General features: G+C 44.8%; 1 protein-coding gene across 2 annotated transcripts in view; it reads left to right on the plus strand.

Annotated features, from left to right (window-relative positions):
- The window catches only part of PSMA6 (proteasome 20S subunit alpha 6), a 41,990-nt gene that overhangs the window by 4,300 nt on the left and 19,251 nt on the right, over positions 1–18,439 (plus strand). The window contains exon 1 of one of the 2 annotated variants that reach the window (XM_032179481.2): positions 10,065–10,247. The exons of the other annotated variant lie outside the window; for it this stretch is intronic. Coding sequence (XP_032035372.1) covers positions 10,172–10,247 — 76 coding nt within the window. The 5' untranslated portion in view covers positions 10,065–10,171. Of the gene's footprint in view, positions 1–10,064; positions 10,248–18,439 lie in introns of those variants that run through there. 2 annotated transcript variants of the gene reach the window in all.

Below are 18,439 nucleotides of genomic sequence, written 5' to 3' on the forward strand. Positions count from 1 at the left end.
TAGCCTTCCAACTAGATAGAGCATAAATTCCTTAGCTTAGTATCCAAGGCCGGCTCCTTTCATTTGTACCCTAATCCAAAACATTTTTTGTGTCGTAGTTAGGCTATTACCTAGCTTGCCCTAAACACAAGATCTTTTTTCTTCCTCTGCTTATTTATGCCACTCCCATTCCATGTTGCATTGTGGTGCCTCCCACATTGCTCCTAACATTCCTCTTAACACACCTATTAAGAGTCCTCCATGTTCTAAGCTGAGCTTGGACATGGGTCTTCCAACAGGTAGTCTTACATTCCCTCTGGCCCTTGAGCATATAAGGTCATTTTCTCATCTGTGCTGCTGTGTTACACATTTCGTTATGTATTACAGACTACCTCATGTTAGCTTTGCTTTCATTCATGTTTCATCTTCATGGAACTCTGGTGGGGACGCCATCGGGTTCATCTGTGTGTCTCCCAGAGCAGCTAGCCCAGCTTCTTGCCCAAAGAGGGAGCTCAGTAAATGTTGAATTACTTTGGAGAATTTGTTTGAAAATATCTTCCTGATTTTTACCTCTAATGCCTACTTCTCCTTTAAGTGAATTCCCCTCTTGCTCCTTGGTATTTTGTGTGTGAGCTGGCTAAGTGGGAGCTTAATCTGTGGTGTCTGATGCCTCACTGATCCTCAAAAAATAATAACTTCTCAGTGCCATCCTCTGTAATCATATGATATCTTCAGTGAATTAAAGGTTTATTCATTAGACATCTACTCTGTACATGGTACTGTGGTAACTGGAATAAAACTTGGTATGTACTTGTAAGACATCATCCCAGAGTTTTAATCTTTGGAATGTTTCAATACCTAAATCTGCTGTCTGTGGTTGATTTTTGGAACTTGCCTTTGTTTCACCATTATGGATGAAATACATTTAGAGTGAAGTTTGAGGATCTCAGCTGAGGTTCATCAAGTCATTCAAAAGCAAGTAGAAAATAAAACTGGAGTCAGATACGATGACTGTAATCCCAGCACTTTGGGAGGCCGAGGCAGGAGGATCACTTAAGCCCCGGAGTTCAAGACCAGCCTGGGCAATATAGTGAGACATTATCTCTACGAAAAACTTAAAAATCAGCCAAGCATGGTGGTGCATGCCTGTAGTCCCAGCTACTTGGGAGGCTGAAGTGGGAGGATCGCCTGGGAGGCAGAGGTTGCAGTGAGCCAAGATTGTGCCACTGCACTCTAGCTAGGGTGACAGAGCAAAACTCTATCTCAAAAAAAAAAAAAAAAAAAAAAACCTGTAGCACACTCTTGCTTTTCTATCAATAACTGGACTCTCAAGAACTAGTTTCTAAATTCGTGACTGAAAATATTGGTCAAAATGATCAGAAACCTCATTCATTTGCATTTTCTCTCTCCCTCTCTCCAATTACCCTCAAGAGAATTTGGTTCATTCTGAGCATCACAGATGACTTAATTTTGTGGTAAGAAAATAGGAATTAGAGTAAGCCAATTAGGAAACCTCAAGGAAGAGGAAGTGTCTCTAGGCTAAAGGGAAGGCTGTTAAGTCTTATTTCCTCTCTGTTCTTGACTCACTTTCTTAGTGACTGGCCAATCTCTGCACCTTCCTTTCCCCACCCCCAGGGAGCTGGGGGTCGGGGTGGGGAATAGAGTGAATAAAGTCTAAATAAAGTTCATAAAGATCCCAAGATGTAGGGAGGCACCATGAAATAATTGATCTTGCAGTTCCATCCCCCATCAGCATTCATGGGTGAGGCTGCATGTGTGTGAGACATGATAGGTAAGAATTAGCTGCTTTCCAAATTAAGACAGAGTGAGTTTCACTTCTGAATAATAGCAGTGTGCAGTGCAGACCCATGCAGTACCTATTTGGTTTCATTCTTTACTAGAGATAGATCAAAGCAAAATAGCCAACAATTCAGGCCTTATTCATCAGTGCGCCCCCTCCTTTCACAAAGAAGCTGAGTTCCAGTCAAATAGTAGGTGGCTTAATTTCACCATAGTGGACTCTGTGCCTTTTAAAGTGGGTACAGCATACTCACCTGTTTGAGAGAAAAAGAAACTGAGATCATGGTCACCAAGTAATCTGTGGCAAGGCTCAGATTCAAAGCCAGTGCTGCTGACACTCAGAGCAGAACCTGGCCATTTTCAAAGTTCACAGTATGACCGTTCCCTTCTCCCACCCTTCCCCATCGTATTTTTCACTGGAACATTTGCTGTTCTCTCAAGCAATGAAGGGCTTCCTGTGTTAACATGGCTAAGGGGAAGCTGTATGTTAAAAACCACCAACGGTTAAGCCCAAGCCAGCTGGGGTCTTCCGTTGTTTCTTCCAGTATTGTGGGGAGACCCATGAGAATTCTCAGTGTTTTTCAAAGTCCTTGGCTTCCAGAAACAAGAAACTGAGCATTGGGTTTTCATTTAAGACAGAGCTTGGAAAAACAAGAAACATCAAAAGCCGTAAGAGGATAATACTGAAGTTATTATAGCTAAAAAACAAGGGTGAACTGAAAAGCTAAAGGTTTTGGCTCTATAAAGGGGTTCATGTATAGTTGTATTTAAATGTCCTTTGGGTTGAAGTGATACAAGTTTATTCCCTCTCAAACCAAAGGACAGCATTTATTTTGGGGAATGGCTGAGAGAATCCAGGCACAGAACCACATTGACTGGTTAGTAAGGGGCTGGCACAGAAGGGAAATAATGATAGTTGTGTGACTGCTATGTTGCTAAACACTGTATTGCATCCACCACTGGTTCCAGAGGGTAGAAGAACCACACTAGATGTTACAGACAAGGGGGCAGAGGAGTGTTGCTTTATTGGAATCTGGGGTTTGAAGGGTTTTAAGGGGTTTGAAGGGCTTATGAGAAACATAACCTCATGTAAGTTGCCTCATGTAAGTCTGAAGTCACACCCCAAACCACATTTGGTGCTCCATTTGTCCCTTTCCTTTATTCATAAATTATAGAACTAGAGTAGAGAAGGTACCCTTTTCTCCTTCTCCAACAGTCATCCAGAATGACTGAAGTCCTAGGTAGCCAACCATAGCTACTGGGGTGCAGGAAGAACTGAAGGATCTGAGAAAGATAAAAAAGGGAAAGATACAGAGCCAGGTTCTTGTCCTCAGGGAGGAAGCTCTGAATTAGTGAAAATCTGGCCAGAGAGCTGGGCAGAGTCCTACGTCCCTTTCTTTACCCAGAACTGCTACATCCCTAGCTCTGTCCTTGTTACAGCTGTCCTTTGGGGCCCCTTAACATCAGGAGACTCCCCTAAGATGCTGTATTGCAAGTGGCCAACTCACAGGGCACTGTGTTTCAAACCCTGCTAATATCATATGGAAACACAAATAGTCTTCTTTTTTCTATTCCCTGGCTCACTGAAACTGCTGGCAGAGCACCTTAAGCTGAGGGCTACATTCTTATCTTGCCTTTAAACACCATGTGATTCAGCATGTCTGCAGTCTCTGGGAATCTACACTGCCACTTTCTACCTTTGCCTTGTGGGTAACCCTTACCTTCCACCTACCTCCACCCCCAGGGGAGAATGTGGGCCTTGCCAAACGGAGGCCCCCAGGAGATTTTCCAAGACTCACGAGATGTCAAGTCATCTCTAAATTTTTTCAAAAAACCAGAAAGTCATTTCAAAAAGTCTAACTTGATGGCCCCACAGAGAGGAAAATCAAACTTTCCACACAGACACAGCCAGTCTGCCACCCAGGCTTGTGTTAGAGCTGCAGTATTGGTACCCAGACATTTCTGAAAGCTCCCTGACCAGGGGAAAGTCCACCTGAGTGAGTAGTTTAGCTGCTGCCCAGAGCCCGATGGCACGTACTCATGAAGTCGGCTTCCAGGGGATTTCCCTTTGCAATGGAATTGGCAAACGTTTTGTCTTTCTGAAAGATTTCCCAGAGGAATTCATTTGACTATGTGGAAAAATCTCAAATTCAAATATAAAATCTCTGACCTTTTAGGGTTTTGAAATTTGGATCTCTCGTTTACTGACAAATCTTTTTGAATAAAGAAAAACAACATAATAGAAAACCTAAACAGTGAGAATGCATATTCAACAAATGATTGGAGTGCTTACCTCAGGCTAGGCACTGTTTGGTATTGAAGATACACTGGTGTACAAAACAAATGTGGCTAGTTGGGCGTGGTGGCTCACGCCTGTAAACCCAGTATTTTGGGAGGCCGAGGTAGGCCGATCACTTGAGGCCAGGAGTTTGAGACCAAACTGGCCAACATGGCACAACCCTGTCTCTACTAAAAATACAAAAATTAGCCAGGTGTGGTGGTACACGCCTATAATTCCAGCTCCTTGGGAGGCTGAGGCACAAGAATCACTTGAACCCAGGAGACGGTTGCAATGAGCCGAGATCGTGCCACTGCACTCCAGCCTAGGTGACAGAGCGAGACTCTATCTCAAAAAATAAGCCAAAAACAACAACAACAACAAAAACAGATGTGGCCACCACCCTCAAGGAGCCTGATTTTTAATCCTAGCTTTCAATTTATGTTTGTGTTGAAAATGAAGTTGACCCTTCCTTCCTTCCTTCCTTCCTTCCTTCCTTCCTTCCTTCCTTCCTTCCTTCCTCCTTCCTTCCTTCCTTCCTTCCTTCCTTCCTTCCTTCCTTCCTTCCCTTTCTTCCCTTTCTTTTTCTTTCTCTCTCTCTCTCTTTCCTTCCTTCCTTCTTCTTTTTCTTCCCTCTGTGGCCCAGGCTGGAGTACACTCGGCTCGCTGCAGACTCCCTGCGTCCGGCTCCTGTGATTCTCCTGCTCTGGCCTGCGGGCTGCCTGGGGTTGCCGGCTCGCGCCACCATCCCTCCCTGGTTTTTCTCCTTTGGCTGGAGGCGCGGTTTCCCCATGTCGGCCAGGGTGGTCTCCAGCTCCTGACCTCGAGTGGTCTGCCCGCCTCGGCCTCCCGAGGTGCTGGGACTGCAGACGGAGTCTCGCTCACTCGGTGATCGGTGTTGCCCGGGCTGGAGTGCGGTGGTGTGGTCTTGGCTCGCTGCAGCCTCCGCCTCCCAGCCACCTGCCTTGGCCTCCCAGGGTGCTGGGATTGCAGCCTCTGCCCGGCCGCTGCCCCGTCTGGGAGGTGGGGAGCGTCTCTGCCTGGCCGCCCATCGTCTGGGTTGTGAGGAGCTCCTCTGCCCGGCCGCCCCGTCTGGGAGGTGAGGAACGTCTCTGCCTGGCCGCCCATCGTCTGGGATGTGAGGAGCGACTCTGCCCGGCCGCCACCCCGTCTGGAAAGTGAGGAGCGCCTCTGCCCGGCCGCCCTGTCTGGGATGTGGGGAGCGCCTCTGCCCGGCCGCCCCGTCTGTGAAAGGAGGAACGCCTCTGCCCGGCCGCCCCGTCTGGGAAGAAGTGAGGAGCGCCTCTGCCTGGCCGCCCCGTCTGGGATGTGGGGAGTGCCTCTGCCCAGCCACCCTGTCTGGGATGTGGGGAGCGCCTCTGCCCAGCCGCCCTGTCTGGGAGGTCTACCACAGAGGCCAGAAGCAATGTGGGCGCTGGACGTGGTGGCTCACGCCTGTAGTCCCAGTACTCTGGGAGGCCGAGGCGGGTTGATCACTTGAGGCTAGGAGTTCGAGACCAGCCTGGCCAACATGGCGAAACATATGAAAAACACAACAAACCAACCAACCAACCAACCAAGCGACAACAAAACAGGTCTACCCTGGAGTCATACTCTAATTTTTTCTATTTTCCTCCCTTTCTGATCCTGTATTCCACTTTCTTTTTCTTCCTCTTCCTTCTCCTTCTTCTTTGTCAAATAGAGGATTGAGTTATTATCATTGATCCATACAAAGTCCCTCTCTCATTTATTTTCTTTAATTCCCACCCCCCATTTCTATTCCCCGTCTTCCCATGTGCAACCTTCCTAATACGTTTGATATGCATCTTTTTGTTTGTATGTGCTTTTAGAAAATGTTTATTGTTTTATGTGCAAAAAAAAATTAATTAAAAAAAGAAATTATAATAATAAGAAAATGAAGTTGATTCCTTCCAGGAAGTATCCTTTAGAGTATTAAAATATATACACCATCCAAAATCCTATGCCCAGCTTAAATACCACAAGAGGGGATGAAGATTTGTTTGAATGTGTGAAATAATTCTCATAGACTGCAGGGTGAGTGATATGTGTGATTTGAAATATCCCATTACAGGCCAGGCATGCTGGCTCACACCTGTAATCTCAGCACTTTGGGAGGGCAAGGCAGGAGGACTGCTTAAGCCAAGCTTGTCCAACCCATGACCTGCGGGCCGCATGTGGCCCAGGATGGCTTTCAGTGTGGCCTAACACAAATTTGTAAACATTCTTAAAACATTATGAGATTTTTTTGCAATTTTTTTTTTTTAGCCCATCAGTTATCATTAGTGTTAGTGTAGTTTATGTGTGGCTCAAGACAATTCTTCTTCCAGTGTGGCCCAGGGAAGCCAAAAGATTGGACACTCCTGGCTTGAGCCTAGGAGTTTGATACCAACTAATAACTGTCACAAATGAATTTAAATTCAGGTTTAAATAAAAAAGGATGAACTCCTAACTCCCACACCATGAGGGATTTATTCATTCAACTAATATTTATTGAGCACTTAATATATGCTGGTCATTGTTCAAGTTGTCTGAGCTGTATCAGTGAAAAAAACAAAAATCCTTGCCATCACAGAGGTTAAACTAGGGGTGGGAATGAGGGACAATAAACAGCGAACAAATTTATGATTTTTTTTTTGAGACAAGATCTCACTCTGTTGCCCAGACTGGAGTGCAGCGGCATGATATCAGCTCACTGCAACCCCCATCTCCCAGGCTCAAGCAATTCTCCTGCCTCAACCTCTCCCGAGTAGCTGGAATTACAGGTGCACACCATTACTGCATGGCTTTTTTTTTGTATTTTAATAGAGATGGGGTTTCACCATGTTTGCCAGGGTGGTCTTTAACTCCTGACCTCAAATGATCCACCCACCTCAGTCTCCCAAAGTGCTGGGATTACAGGTGTTGCACCACGCCCAGCCTAAATTTATGAATTATATAACAGAAAGAAAGAAGATACTCAGGAGGCTAAGGCCAAAGGATCCCTTGAGGCCAGGAGTTTGAGGCTGGCCTGGGCAATACAGTGAAACATAGTCTCTAAAAAAATTTTTTTTTAAACTAGCCAGGAGTGTTGGTGTGCAGCTGCAGTCCCAGCTACTTGGGAGGCTGAGGCCAGAGGATCACTTGAGCGCAGGAGTTCGAGGCTCCAGTGATCATGCCACTGCACTCCAGTCTGGGTGACAGAGCAATACCCCATTTCAAAAAAAAAAAAAAAAAAAAAAAAGGCAGACTAGCAGAGCAGGAACAAATGAAGGCAGAGGCGGGCATGTATTAAGAAATTAAGACTGCTGCAAAGTTTTGGCTCTGAAGACTTGGAAGATGTGGTACAAGGGGCAGGAATTGGCTTGAGAGGGAATAGATAAGGAGTTCTCTTTTAAACATGTGGGGTTTTGAGGTGCCATTATGTCTCAATGTGAAAAATATCCCATTGGCAATTAGAGAAGATCCAGTTCCAGAGAAGGGTCCAGCTAGAGACCTAAGTTCAGGAGACATCAGTATAGAGCCAGCTGTTGAGGCTGTGGGACTAAGTTCATCCTCCTAGCAGCCTTACTGAGAACTCTGACTATGCAGGCAAGCAATAGGAATTACAGTATACTAGGCTCTTTCAGAGTCTGAGAAGACAAAAGTCTTCAAAAGGTCAAGAGGAGTTGGTCCTGAGAGTACGGACCTGAACCAGAAGCAAGGGAAAACTTTTATCAGTCCACTTGGGAACTAGCCAGTGCTGGAAAGTACCCTTTGTGCCAGAGATGCTGTATGCATTTACCGTTTTCTTAACCATGTTTCAGTTTGGGATTTTTTAGATTAATAAAATAGAAATTAATTTTTAAAAAACACTCTTGAGAAATTGGAATTCCCTTATGAAGGTCTTAGAACATTTTTTCTTTAAAATAGAAAGTTAGTTTAGGAAATACATTAAAGAAGTAAGAATCCCTACTTCAGTATTACAGCAGGCATTACAGTGCCACAAACATTAGTGTATCTTGCCTGTCTTGTATACAAACCATCTTTATCTGGGGAGAAAAACAACTATCCTAACATTATGTTTTGCATTTTATATTCATTAAGTGGGAGTGTGCCTTGGGGAAAGTCAAAATAGACACAAATTTGCCATTTGAATAGCCACCTGCTGTTCTCCCGGAGCTACCTCGCCAGCTTGGAATTACTCTCATTAATCCATGCAACACTAGCTGCTATAAGCCCCCAACGCCTCAGCTGTAGTTCATTATTAATCAAGGGTGCTTAACCTCATTCCCCATTACTCGTATTTCAACCTCAGTTCCACTTTTTTTTTTTTTTTGAGATCTTCCTCTGTCGCCCAGGCTGGAGTGCAGTGTCGTGATCATAGCTCACTGCAGCCTGGATCTCCTGGGCTCAAGCCATCCTCCCACCTTAGCCCCCCAAGTAGCTGGGACTACTGGCGTGCGCCATCACGCCCAGCTAATTTTATTTTTTGTAGAGACGGGGCTTTCCTATGTTGGCCAGGATGGAGTTACGCTTTTTTTTTTTTTTTTTTTTTTTTTTGTTTTTTTTTTTTTTTTTTTTTTTTTGAGACGGAGTCTCGCTCTGTCGCCCAGGCTGGAGTGCAGTGGCGTGATCTCGGCTCACTGCAAGTTCCGCCTCCCGGGTTCACGCCATTCGCCTGCCTCAGCCTCCCAAGTAGCTGGGACTACAGGGGCCCGCCACCACGCCCGGCTAATTTTTTTGTATTTTTTAGTAGAGACGGGGTTTCACCGTGTTAGCCAGGATGGTCTCGATCTCCTGACCTTGTGATCCGCCCGCCTCGGTCTCCCAAAGTGCTGGGATTACAGGCGTGAGCCACCGCGCCCGGCCTCAGCTTTCAAGACTAAAAATTGCCCGGGCACGGTGGCTCACGCCTATAATCCCAGCACTTTGATAGGCCGAGGCAGGTGAATCACTTGGGCTCAGGAGTTCGAGAGCTGCCTGACCAACATGGCGAAACCCCGTCTCTACTAAAAATACACAATCAGCCGGGCCTGGTGGCACACGCCTATAATCCCAGCTACTTGGGAGGATGAGGCAGGAGAATCGCTTGAACTCAGGAGGGGGAGGCTGCAGTCAGCCGAGATCGCGCCATTGCACTCCAGCCTGGGCAACAAGGGCGAAACTCTGTCTCAAAAAAAAAAAAAAAAAAAAAGAAAAAGGCCGGGCGCTGTGGCTCACGCCTGTAATCCCAGCACTTTGGGAGGCCGAGACGGGCGGATCACGAGGTCAGGAGATCGAGACCATCCTGGCTAACACGGTGAAACCCCGTCTCTACTAAAAATACAAAAAATTAGCCAGACGTGGTGGCAGGCGCCTGTAGTCCCAGCTACTCGGGAGGCTGAGGCAGGAGAATGGCGTGAACCCGGGAGGCGGAGCTTGCAGTGAGCCGAGATCGCGCCACTGCACTCCAGCCTAGGGGAAGGAGCGAGACTCCGTCTCAAAAAAAAAAAAAAAAAAAAAAGACTAAAAATTGTCGGGGCTGCTGGCCAAAGGAAGATCTTGCCTGGCTGTCAGAAAATAATGTTCTTTCCAGCGGCTGCTTGAACCCGCTTCCTTCAGTGCCTAAATTTAACGGCTGCAACTGCAGCTGCAACCTGTTTCCCCCGTAATAGGAATGAAAGTGGAGGATAAAAGAGGTTAGGAAGAAGGCAAGCCAGCAGTCTGACCAGACACAGGATGCATGTAAGAGACTTGTTAATTACACGTTGTATTTAGGTCACACTGATAGGCAAATCACTATTCTGGGCCCCCAGGAAGCCTTTTCGTCCTTGCTATAGTCAATTCATTCTCCAGATGAAAGCCTGAAACCGCCACAACCCAAGTTTCACCTCTTCTATCCACTCAAGAGGCCGGCTTGGCGCAGGCGCACACCTTCGAAGTCCTCCCGCCCTCACTCCGCCACCCCCATAGGGGGCGGGGCCTCAGAGCTCAGCACTGGAACTGGCTCCAGAGCCATGAGTTGGGCGTGCAAGAGCGGAAGGAACGCGGCTGGTACCCCGGAAGCAGTCGCTGCAACTTCCGGGAGGTGCTTTAACGCCTGGTGCGGGAGCTACGGGGCCCAGCGAATGTGTTTGAAGTAGTGCTTCTACTAACATGTCCCGTGGTTCCAGCGCCGGTTTTGACCGCCACATTACCATTTTTTCACCCGAGGGTCGGCTCTACCAAGTAGGTGAGTGAACCAGGTTCGCCTGTGGTCCGCCTGAATTGCCCTGTCATGGTACGGCCTGGAGCGAGCAGACGCGGCCCGAGTTTAGTCTGGGGCCGAAGCTGGGCTGGAGTTGGGAAGGGAGAACGGCTGAGGCTGGATTGAGCTCTGTGGTGTTTGCACCCCCGTCTGGACGCAGGGATCGGGGGCCTGAAGGCCTGGCTCTGCAGGGCGAGCGGCCACACTGCATAGACGCAATGGAGAGTTAAGGAAGGTAGGGCTGTAATGCCTGACTCTGGCTTCCTGAGGCCCCTTCAGTTATTGCATTCTGTCCGGGCCGGGCACAAGGTCTGCTTGTAAAGGGTAATTGATTCCTTAACGTCTCAACTAAAATGCCTCCTCTCCGTTTTCTTTTGTTTTCAGCATGGACTTCTGTGGTTAATTCCACACAGGCACTCGGAGCCTGCTGTATACCAGACACTGTGCTAGTCTAGGAGATACAAATATGAATGTTACACCCTCTTCCATACTGAAGCTCACAGCTTAGAGTGACAGATACGTTAAACAAACGGATAAAAAAATTAAAAGTGCCAATTTACAAATACCTACAGAGTTCAAGACATCATTGGGAATGTGATAGAATGAGTGACTCAATTCTAGAGCTGCCCTTGAAATTGGCATCCCCTTTTTACCCACATCTGTTTGAAAGCTCCTGTAATTTAAATGCCGGTTCTGAGTTGTACATGAGGTACTGTGTACTAGTTTACTGAAGAACACCTGTAGTGGAAAGAAACTATCAGTTACTCGGAATAGTAATGTATTGCGTTGAAATGGTGTCAAGGTTTAGGTTATGATTATAAGCCAGACCCTTGACCTCTCGCCATAGAGAATTGTGTCAAGAGGGCTTGATTTACATCTGGTCCGTGATAGTTTTATTTTTGAATGAGTTTAGTGGCTCCGTGTCTTGCACAGTAATATAATCTGTGCTTGGAATCATAAGGAGAGAGTTGGTCTGTAAATGAGGTTCTCTTCCCTTGTAAATTTTAGAAATAGAGTTAAAGATAACTTGGAATGAAACTGCTCAGTGTATTACTGCATGGTGTATATAATGTAGCAAGAAACATCATCTTGTTGGATAATTCAATAGCCCTTTTAATTTATCCCCAATTGAAAAACATGATTAAAGATAGAACAAAGAGATAACTGTATCCTCAAGGAATTTTCATTTATTGTATTAAATTCCTGAGTTTTAAATAATTTTCATATATTAGACTACTGCTTTCAGTGTTCTATTCGTGATTTTTAATATGTGAACAGGAAAAGTCACTCTGAGACCTGTACTTTGTTTCTATATACTGTATTGTAAAATCCAGCCATAAAGCATAATCGTTAATGCTTCCCAGATTTGGTGAGTAGAAAGGCTGAACACAGTCTCATTGTGATAGTTTTAAAAGATTTGGAAGAGAACATTTATCTGAAAACAAGTTCATTATCTAGACAGAACGATTTTTTATTATTTTTTATTTTTTTGAGACAGAGCTTCACTCTTGTTGCCTAGGCTGGAGTGCAATGGCGCGATCTCCGCTCCCCGCAACCTCCGCCTCCCGGGTTCAAGCACTTCTGCTGCCTCAGCCTCCCAAGTACTGGGATTACAGGCATGCGCCACCACGCCTGGCTAATTTTGTATTTTTGGAAGAGACGAGGTTTCTCCATGTTGATCTCGAACTCCCGACCTCAGGTGATCCACCCACCTCGGCCTCCCAAAGTGCTGGGATTACAGGCGTGAGCACCGGGCCTAGCACTGGCCTAGACAGGATGATTTTAATCTCTGTGAATAACACACTCCCTCTGCTATTCAGGGCATTAATTAGACATTGTTAGGAAAATGAAAGTGAAAGAATAGTATGAGCAAGCAGTATAGTGAAGAGTTCAGGCCCTGGAGTCATACCTGGATTCAAATCTCTGCCCTGCTCCATACTACCTGAACTGGGCACTTGCCAGGCATGTAACCTTAGCCTTAGTTTCTCTTTCCAAAGTTGGGCTCATAATAATTCTTCCTTAAATGGTGGTTTTGAGAATTAAATAAGGCAATGTATGTAGAGTGCTTAACATGTGCCTGCCACATAGTAAGTGCTCAGTGAATGTTATTAGACTATTAGAATGTTATTATGCTTGTTTGGTTCTTTGGCCCCGTTTTTTTTTTTGGTCTATTAGGTTAGTAGCTCCGTATGGAATATTTCCCTTTTTATGGGTCCTTCCATGCTTAGTTCTCCAGTAAAATATATACATAATCATAATATTCTAAATACTGTCTGTTTGTAAACTTTAGAATCCTCCAAAGACAAAGCATGGAAGGATTATAGGATGCAAGTTGTTAACATTGACAGTAGGAAAATAATATTTTTTAAATGGGATGATGATGATGGGAGATTAATGGAAGGTAAGTATGCTCTTTATCTTCAATACTTGGGACTCAAAAGATAAATGTTGTCTAAAGTTGATATATCAAAAAATAGAGGTATACATTTAAAGTTATAATGCTTGGCCAGGTGCGGTGCCTCACGCCTGTAATCCCAGCACTTTGGGAGGACGAGATGGGCGGATTACCTGAGGTCAGGAGTTGAAGACCAGCCTGACCAACATGGTGAAACTCTGTCTCTACTAAAAATACAAAAAATTAGCTGCTCGTGCTGGCATGCCTGTAGTCCTAGCTCTTCAGGAAGCTGAGGCACAAGAATCTCTTGAACCTAGGAGGCGGAGGTTGCAGTGAACCAAGACTGTGCTACTGCACCTCCAGGCTGGGTGACAGAGCCAGACTCCATCTAAAAAAAAAAAAAGTTGTAATGCCAATCATAATTATAAACATAATTTATAATTATTAATAACATTATTGGCAGTGTTTGCTCCCAGGGAGTGGAGAGAAAGACTTTTTCTTTTTTTTTTTTTTTTTTCCTTTGAGACAGAGTTGCATTCTTGTTGCCCAGGCTGGAGTGCAATGGCGTGATCTCAGCTCACTGAAACCTCCACCTCCCAGGTTCAAGCAATTCTCCTGCCTCAGCCTCCCAAGTAGCTGGGATTACAGACATGCACCACCACTCCTGGCTAATTTTGCAGTTTTAATAGAGATGGGGTTTCACCATGTTGGTCTGGCTGGTCTTGAACTCCTGACTTCAGGTGATCCACCCACCTCGGCCTCCCAAAGTGCTGGGATTACAGGCATGAGCCATTGCGCCTGGCCTGAAATATTTCTCTTAATGTACATATGCAGGTTGTATGTGTGTGCATGTATTCATGTGTTAAAAATTGTAGAACACCTAGCTTTGTAATCTATTTTCAGGAATTGCCCAAGTTAGAGGGAGGAGGTGCGTTGTGGGGGGAATGGAACTGAGGCCCTAGTTGGCCAAATTCAGCCTGGCTACTTTTAGGCCCTTCTCTTCTGTTTGCTGATCATTTGCTGGGTAGGTCTGGCAAAGGAGAAGAGGAGTAGTCATTTGGATTTGCTTGTGAGCCACTGCCTGGTTGCTACAAAGAAGGGAGCATGCTGATAGGGAACTAGAAAGAAATGGACTGGTGGAGACATACTGAAAATAAAATGTAGAAGTGTCATTGTGTATTGAAGCCAGAATTCCTGAGTTCAAGTCCTTACTCATACCAACTCTAAGAACTTTTCATCTGTAAAATAAAGATAATAACCACCTACCTTATAGGGCTTTAAGGATTTAATTAGTTAATAAATGTAAAGCATTTAAAACATTGCCTGGTATATATAGTAAGCACTCAATGTTTTCTGGGTTTTTTTGTTTGTTTGTTTGTTTTTGAGACAGTCTTGCTCTGTCGCCCAGGCTAGAGTGCAATGGCGTGATCTCAGCTCACTGCAACCTCCGCTTTCTGGGTTCAAGTGATTCTCCTGCCTCAGCCTCCTGAGTAGCTGGGATTACAGCCACCATGCCCGGCTAATTTTTGTATTTTTTGTAGAGACAGGGTTTCACCATGTTGGCCAGGTTGATCTCGAACTCCTGACCTCATGATCTGCCCACCGGCCTCCCAAAGTTCTGGGATTACAAGCGTAAGCCACCGTGCCCCGCCTTCAATTAGTATTTTCTGTAGGGGATACTGTCAAGAAGAAACAAATGGCTGATGTAAATGGAGTCAGAAATTTCACAAATGACTGAGAAGTACTTGCCATTTGCCTCTTTTGCAATTTAAAAAATACTCTAATTTCAAAGCAGTATTTCTCAACCCACGCTTCTCATGCCCTCCTTGAAGCTGATTTGAAATTCAATGCATGTGTGTGCATGCATACACATACATACATACATACATGTGCAAATATACATAAATACATATATAACTACACAAAAAAAGTGATGGGATCAAATACTGCTGTATTTTCAAACCTCATATTCCCCCTCTCTCTCCCCCTCCCCCAGTGCCAAGATTTCTAATGACCCCACCCCCTTGAGGAATCACTGTTCTAAAGAGTAAAAGGTTAAGAGGCACTTTATAGTGAACCACACATCTCAATTATGTAGCCTACAAGTTTAGGGAAAAGCAAATAAGCAGCTTCAAAAAAATCTTAGTTTTTTTTTTTTTTTTTTGCCACACAGCATTGAAATTGAATATGAATATACTTTCTTTGCCCCAGTAGAACATCCCTTGTTTTATTTTTATTTTTATTTTTTTGGGGGGGATTGAGTCTCGCTCTGTCACCCAGGCTGAAGTGGAGTGTTGCAATCTCTGCTCACTGCAAACTCTGCCTTCCGGGTTCACGCCATTCTCCTGCCTCAGCCTCCCGAGTACCTGGGACTGCAGGCATCCGCCACTACGCCTGGCTAATTTTTTGTATTTTTAGTAGAGACAGGGTTTCACCGCGTTAGCCAGGATGGTCTCGATCTCCTGACCTCGTGATCCGCCCGCCTCGGCCTCCCAAAGTGCTGGGATTACAGGCGTGAGCCACAGCGCCCGGCCTTAATTTTTTTTATTTTTAGTAGAGAAGGAGTTTCACCGTGTTAGCCAGGATGGTCTCAGTCTCCTGACCTCGTGATCTGCCCGCCTCGGCCTCCCAAAGTGCTGGGATTACAGGCATGAGCCACCGCGAGGCCTATTTTTTAATAACTCATAGAATATGTATCTCTCAATTCATTTTTATATTTCAAGCCCACGTTTATATGGGAGAAAATCATATTTACATCCCGGAACTCTACAGCATTCTAAACAAAATTATGGGTGGAAAAAGTCTTGAGTTAACCTTTCTAATAATTGGTAGGACCTCAGAATCACCTGTAAATGCTTTGCAATGCCTGATGAGTGACATAAAGGAAATATACATCTCTGCTGTTGTTCTCACAGCCTGAGCTGTGCACGCTGTGAGCCATTGTCTTGCATCGTGTGCTTGTCCTGAACATTTTGCCACCGTGCCTTTTATGTTTAGCCCCTGTATTTTTCTAGTATACAAATGAATCCCAGAAAAATTGAGGAAGTGTTGGGGAAAATGGTGGGGAAGGAAACAAAGCAAATAAGATATTACTGTGGAAATGACATTTCTACATACAAAATAACTGTTTATACCATTTTGTTTGAGCAAGGAAGCAATTTACTTCCTAACCTAATGGTTTGTTGTTGGGTTGAACCATGAAACTGCTGGTCTTTGACTAATTTTTAGCCTGTAAAAATGGCAGTTTCGTGTGGTTCAATCTAATACTTAGATATTTTACTGTGTATTTAAGATTTAGAAAATTGGGGGCTTGGAGTCGAGTTTAATGCATTATAATTTTCCCCATTTAAAAACTGGAAAATGGGGCCGGACACAGTGGCTCACACCTGTAATCCCAGCACTTTGGGAGGCCGAGGCAGGTGGATAACCTAACTTCAGGAGTTCAAGACCAGCCTGGCCCACATGGTGAAACCCCATCTCTACTAAAAACACAAAAATTAGCTGGGTGTGGTGGCATGCCCCTGTAGACCCAGCTACTAGGGAGGCTCAGATAGGAGAATTGCTTGAGCCAGGGAAGTGGAGGTTGTAGTGAGCTGAGATTGCACCACTGCACTCTAGCCTGGGCAACAAAGTGAGACTCCATCTCAAAAAAAGAAAAAAAAAGGAAAATGAACTATGACTTATTATTTTCTTGCATAATCTTGGACATTCAAGAATAGTTTACTCAGTTTTAGAGTTTTGTAAGTTTCCAAAATTTTAGCCCAAACCAAAATCTTTGGTCATGTAAATAGTGTTTAAGTACTGTTGCCAACATTTTAATCCTGACTTTAAAAAATAAATATCCTTTTAAAATGCTGCCCATAAACTATTATTTTTATCTTTATTTCTTTATTATTATTATTATTATTATTTTGGAGACAGAGTTTCACTCTGTTGCCCAGGCTGGAGTGCAGTGGTGCAATCTCAGATCACTATAACTTCCACCTCAGGTTAACTCGATCATCCTGCCTCGGTCTCCTGAGTAGCTGTGATTACAGGCATGCACCACCATGCCTGGCTAATTTTTGTATTTTTAGTACAGACGGAGTTTCACCACGTTGGCCAGGCTGGTCTCAAACTCCTGACCTCAAGTGATCCACCTGCCTCGGCCTCCCGAAGTACTGGGATTATAGGCGTGAGTCACTGCGTCCAGCTATTTATTTTTTGAGACAGGGTCTCACTGTCGCCTAGGCTGGAATGCAGTGGTGTGATCATAGCTCACTGTAGCCTCAAACTTGTACTCAAGAAATTCTTCTGCCTCAGCTTCTCAAGTAGCTGGGAGTACAGGTGTATGCCACCATGCTCAGATAACTTTTTATTTTTAGTAGAGATGACATCTTGGTGTTTGCCCAGGCTGGTCTTGAACTCCTGGGCTCAACTGATCCTCCTGCCTCCACTTCCCAAAGTGCTGGGATTATAGGTGTGAGCCACAGTGCCCAGCCTCCTTTTTTTTTTTTTTTGAGATGGAGTCTCACTCTGTCGCCCAGACTGGAGTGTAGTAGTGCAATCTTGGCTCGCTGCAACCTCTGTCTCCTGGGTTCAAGCGATTCTCCTGCCTCAGCGCCCCCAATAGCTGGGATTACAGGCACCTGCCACCATACCTGGCTAATTTTTGTATTTTTAATAGAGATAGGGTTTCACTATGTTGGTTAGGCTAGTCTTGAACTCCTGACCTTAAGTGATCCACCTGCCTCGGCCTCCCAAAGTGCTGGGATTACAGGCGTGAGCCACCATGCCCGGCCTCTTTTTTCTTAGTTGGCCTTCATATACCATAGGTTGTCCGTATCTGCTCTAAACCGTGATACTACTGTTTACCCTGCCAGTGTTTCTTTAAAAGATACTCTTTAGGTGTTGAGTTGTCTAGATTCTTTCCTCTGGCAGTTTCCATTTTTCTGGAAATTATTATAAAACATTTCATGGTGGTAGTGTTAAAATGGGGATTCATTTATACAGGCCTTTACTGAAATTACAGTGCAGCTTGATGAGTACTAAATAGTACAAAAAAGGTATTATAGGAAGTGACTAACTGCGTAGGAGAGCCGGGAAAGGCTTCTCAGAGATGAATTGGCCCAGATGAAGATTAAATAAGGAAGTTTGGGGGACCAGTGCATAGATCAGTCAGTGTGGATGGAGTATAGACAGTAACAACTGAAAGAGTAAATTATAGCAATATTTTGAAGGGGCTTGAGTACCATGCTAGAGTTTGAAGTTTGTTCCATGTGTTTTGGACAGCGCTAGCAGGGGTCTTTAAGAATGGCAAGGTAATTAAGTAAAATAATAGGAGAGTTGAGTGTAGAAATGGGATTAGAAAGGGACTGATGGTTCACACCTGGAATGCCAACACTTTGGGAGGCTAAGATAGGAGGATTGCTTGGGGCCAGGAGTTCGAGACTAGCCTGGACAAAATAACAAGACCTTGTCTCTGCAGAATATATAAAATGAAATTAGCCAGGTGTGGTAGTACACACCTGTTGTCCCACATGCTCTGGAGGCTGAGGTAGGAGGATTGCTTGAGCCGAAAGTTTCAGGTTGCAGTGAGCTACGATCACACCACTGCACTCCAGCCTGGACAACAGTGAGACCTTGTCTCAGAAAAGAAATAAAAAGGGGACTGGTGGCAGGAAGAACAATTAGAAGAGGTTTGCTCAGTATCAGTGATTCATATAAACCCTAATGAGTGAATCAAGGTAATAAGCGAGAAAGGGTGGAGGGGTCTCTTGAGCTTATTTTTCAATTTTTTTTT

The sequence above is a fragment of the Hylobates moloch genome, unplaced genomic scaffold, assembly GCF_009828535.3.
Source record: "Hylobates moloch isolate HMO894 unplaced genomic scaffold, HMol_V3 SCAFFOLD_16, whole genome shotgun sequence".
Classification (NCBI taxonomy): domain Eukaryota; kingdom Metazoa; phylum Chordata; class Mammalia; order Primates; family Hylobatidae; genus Hylobates; species Hylobates moloch.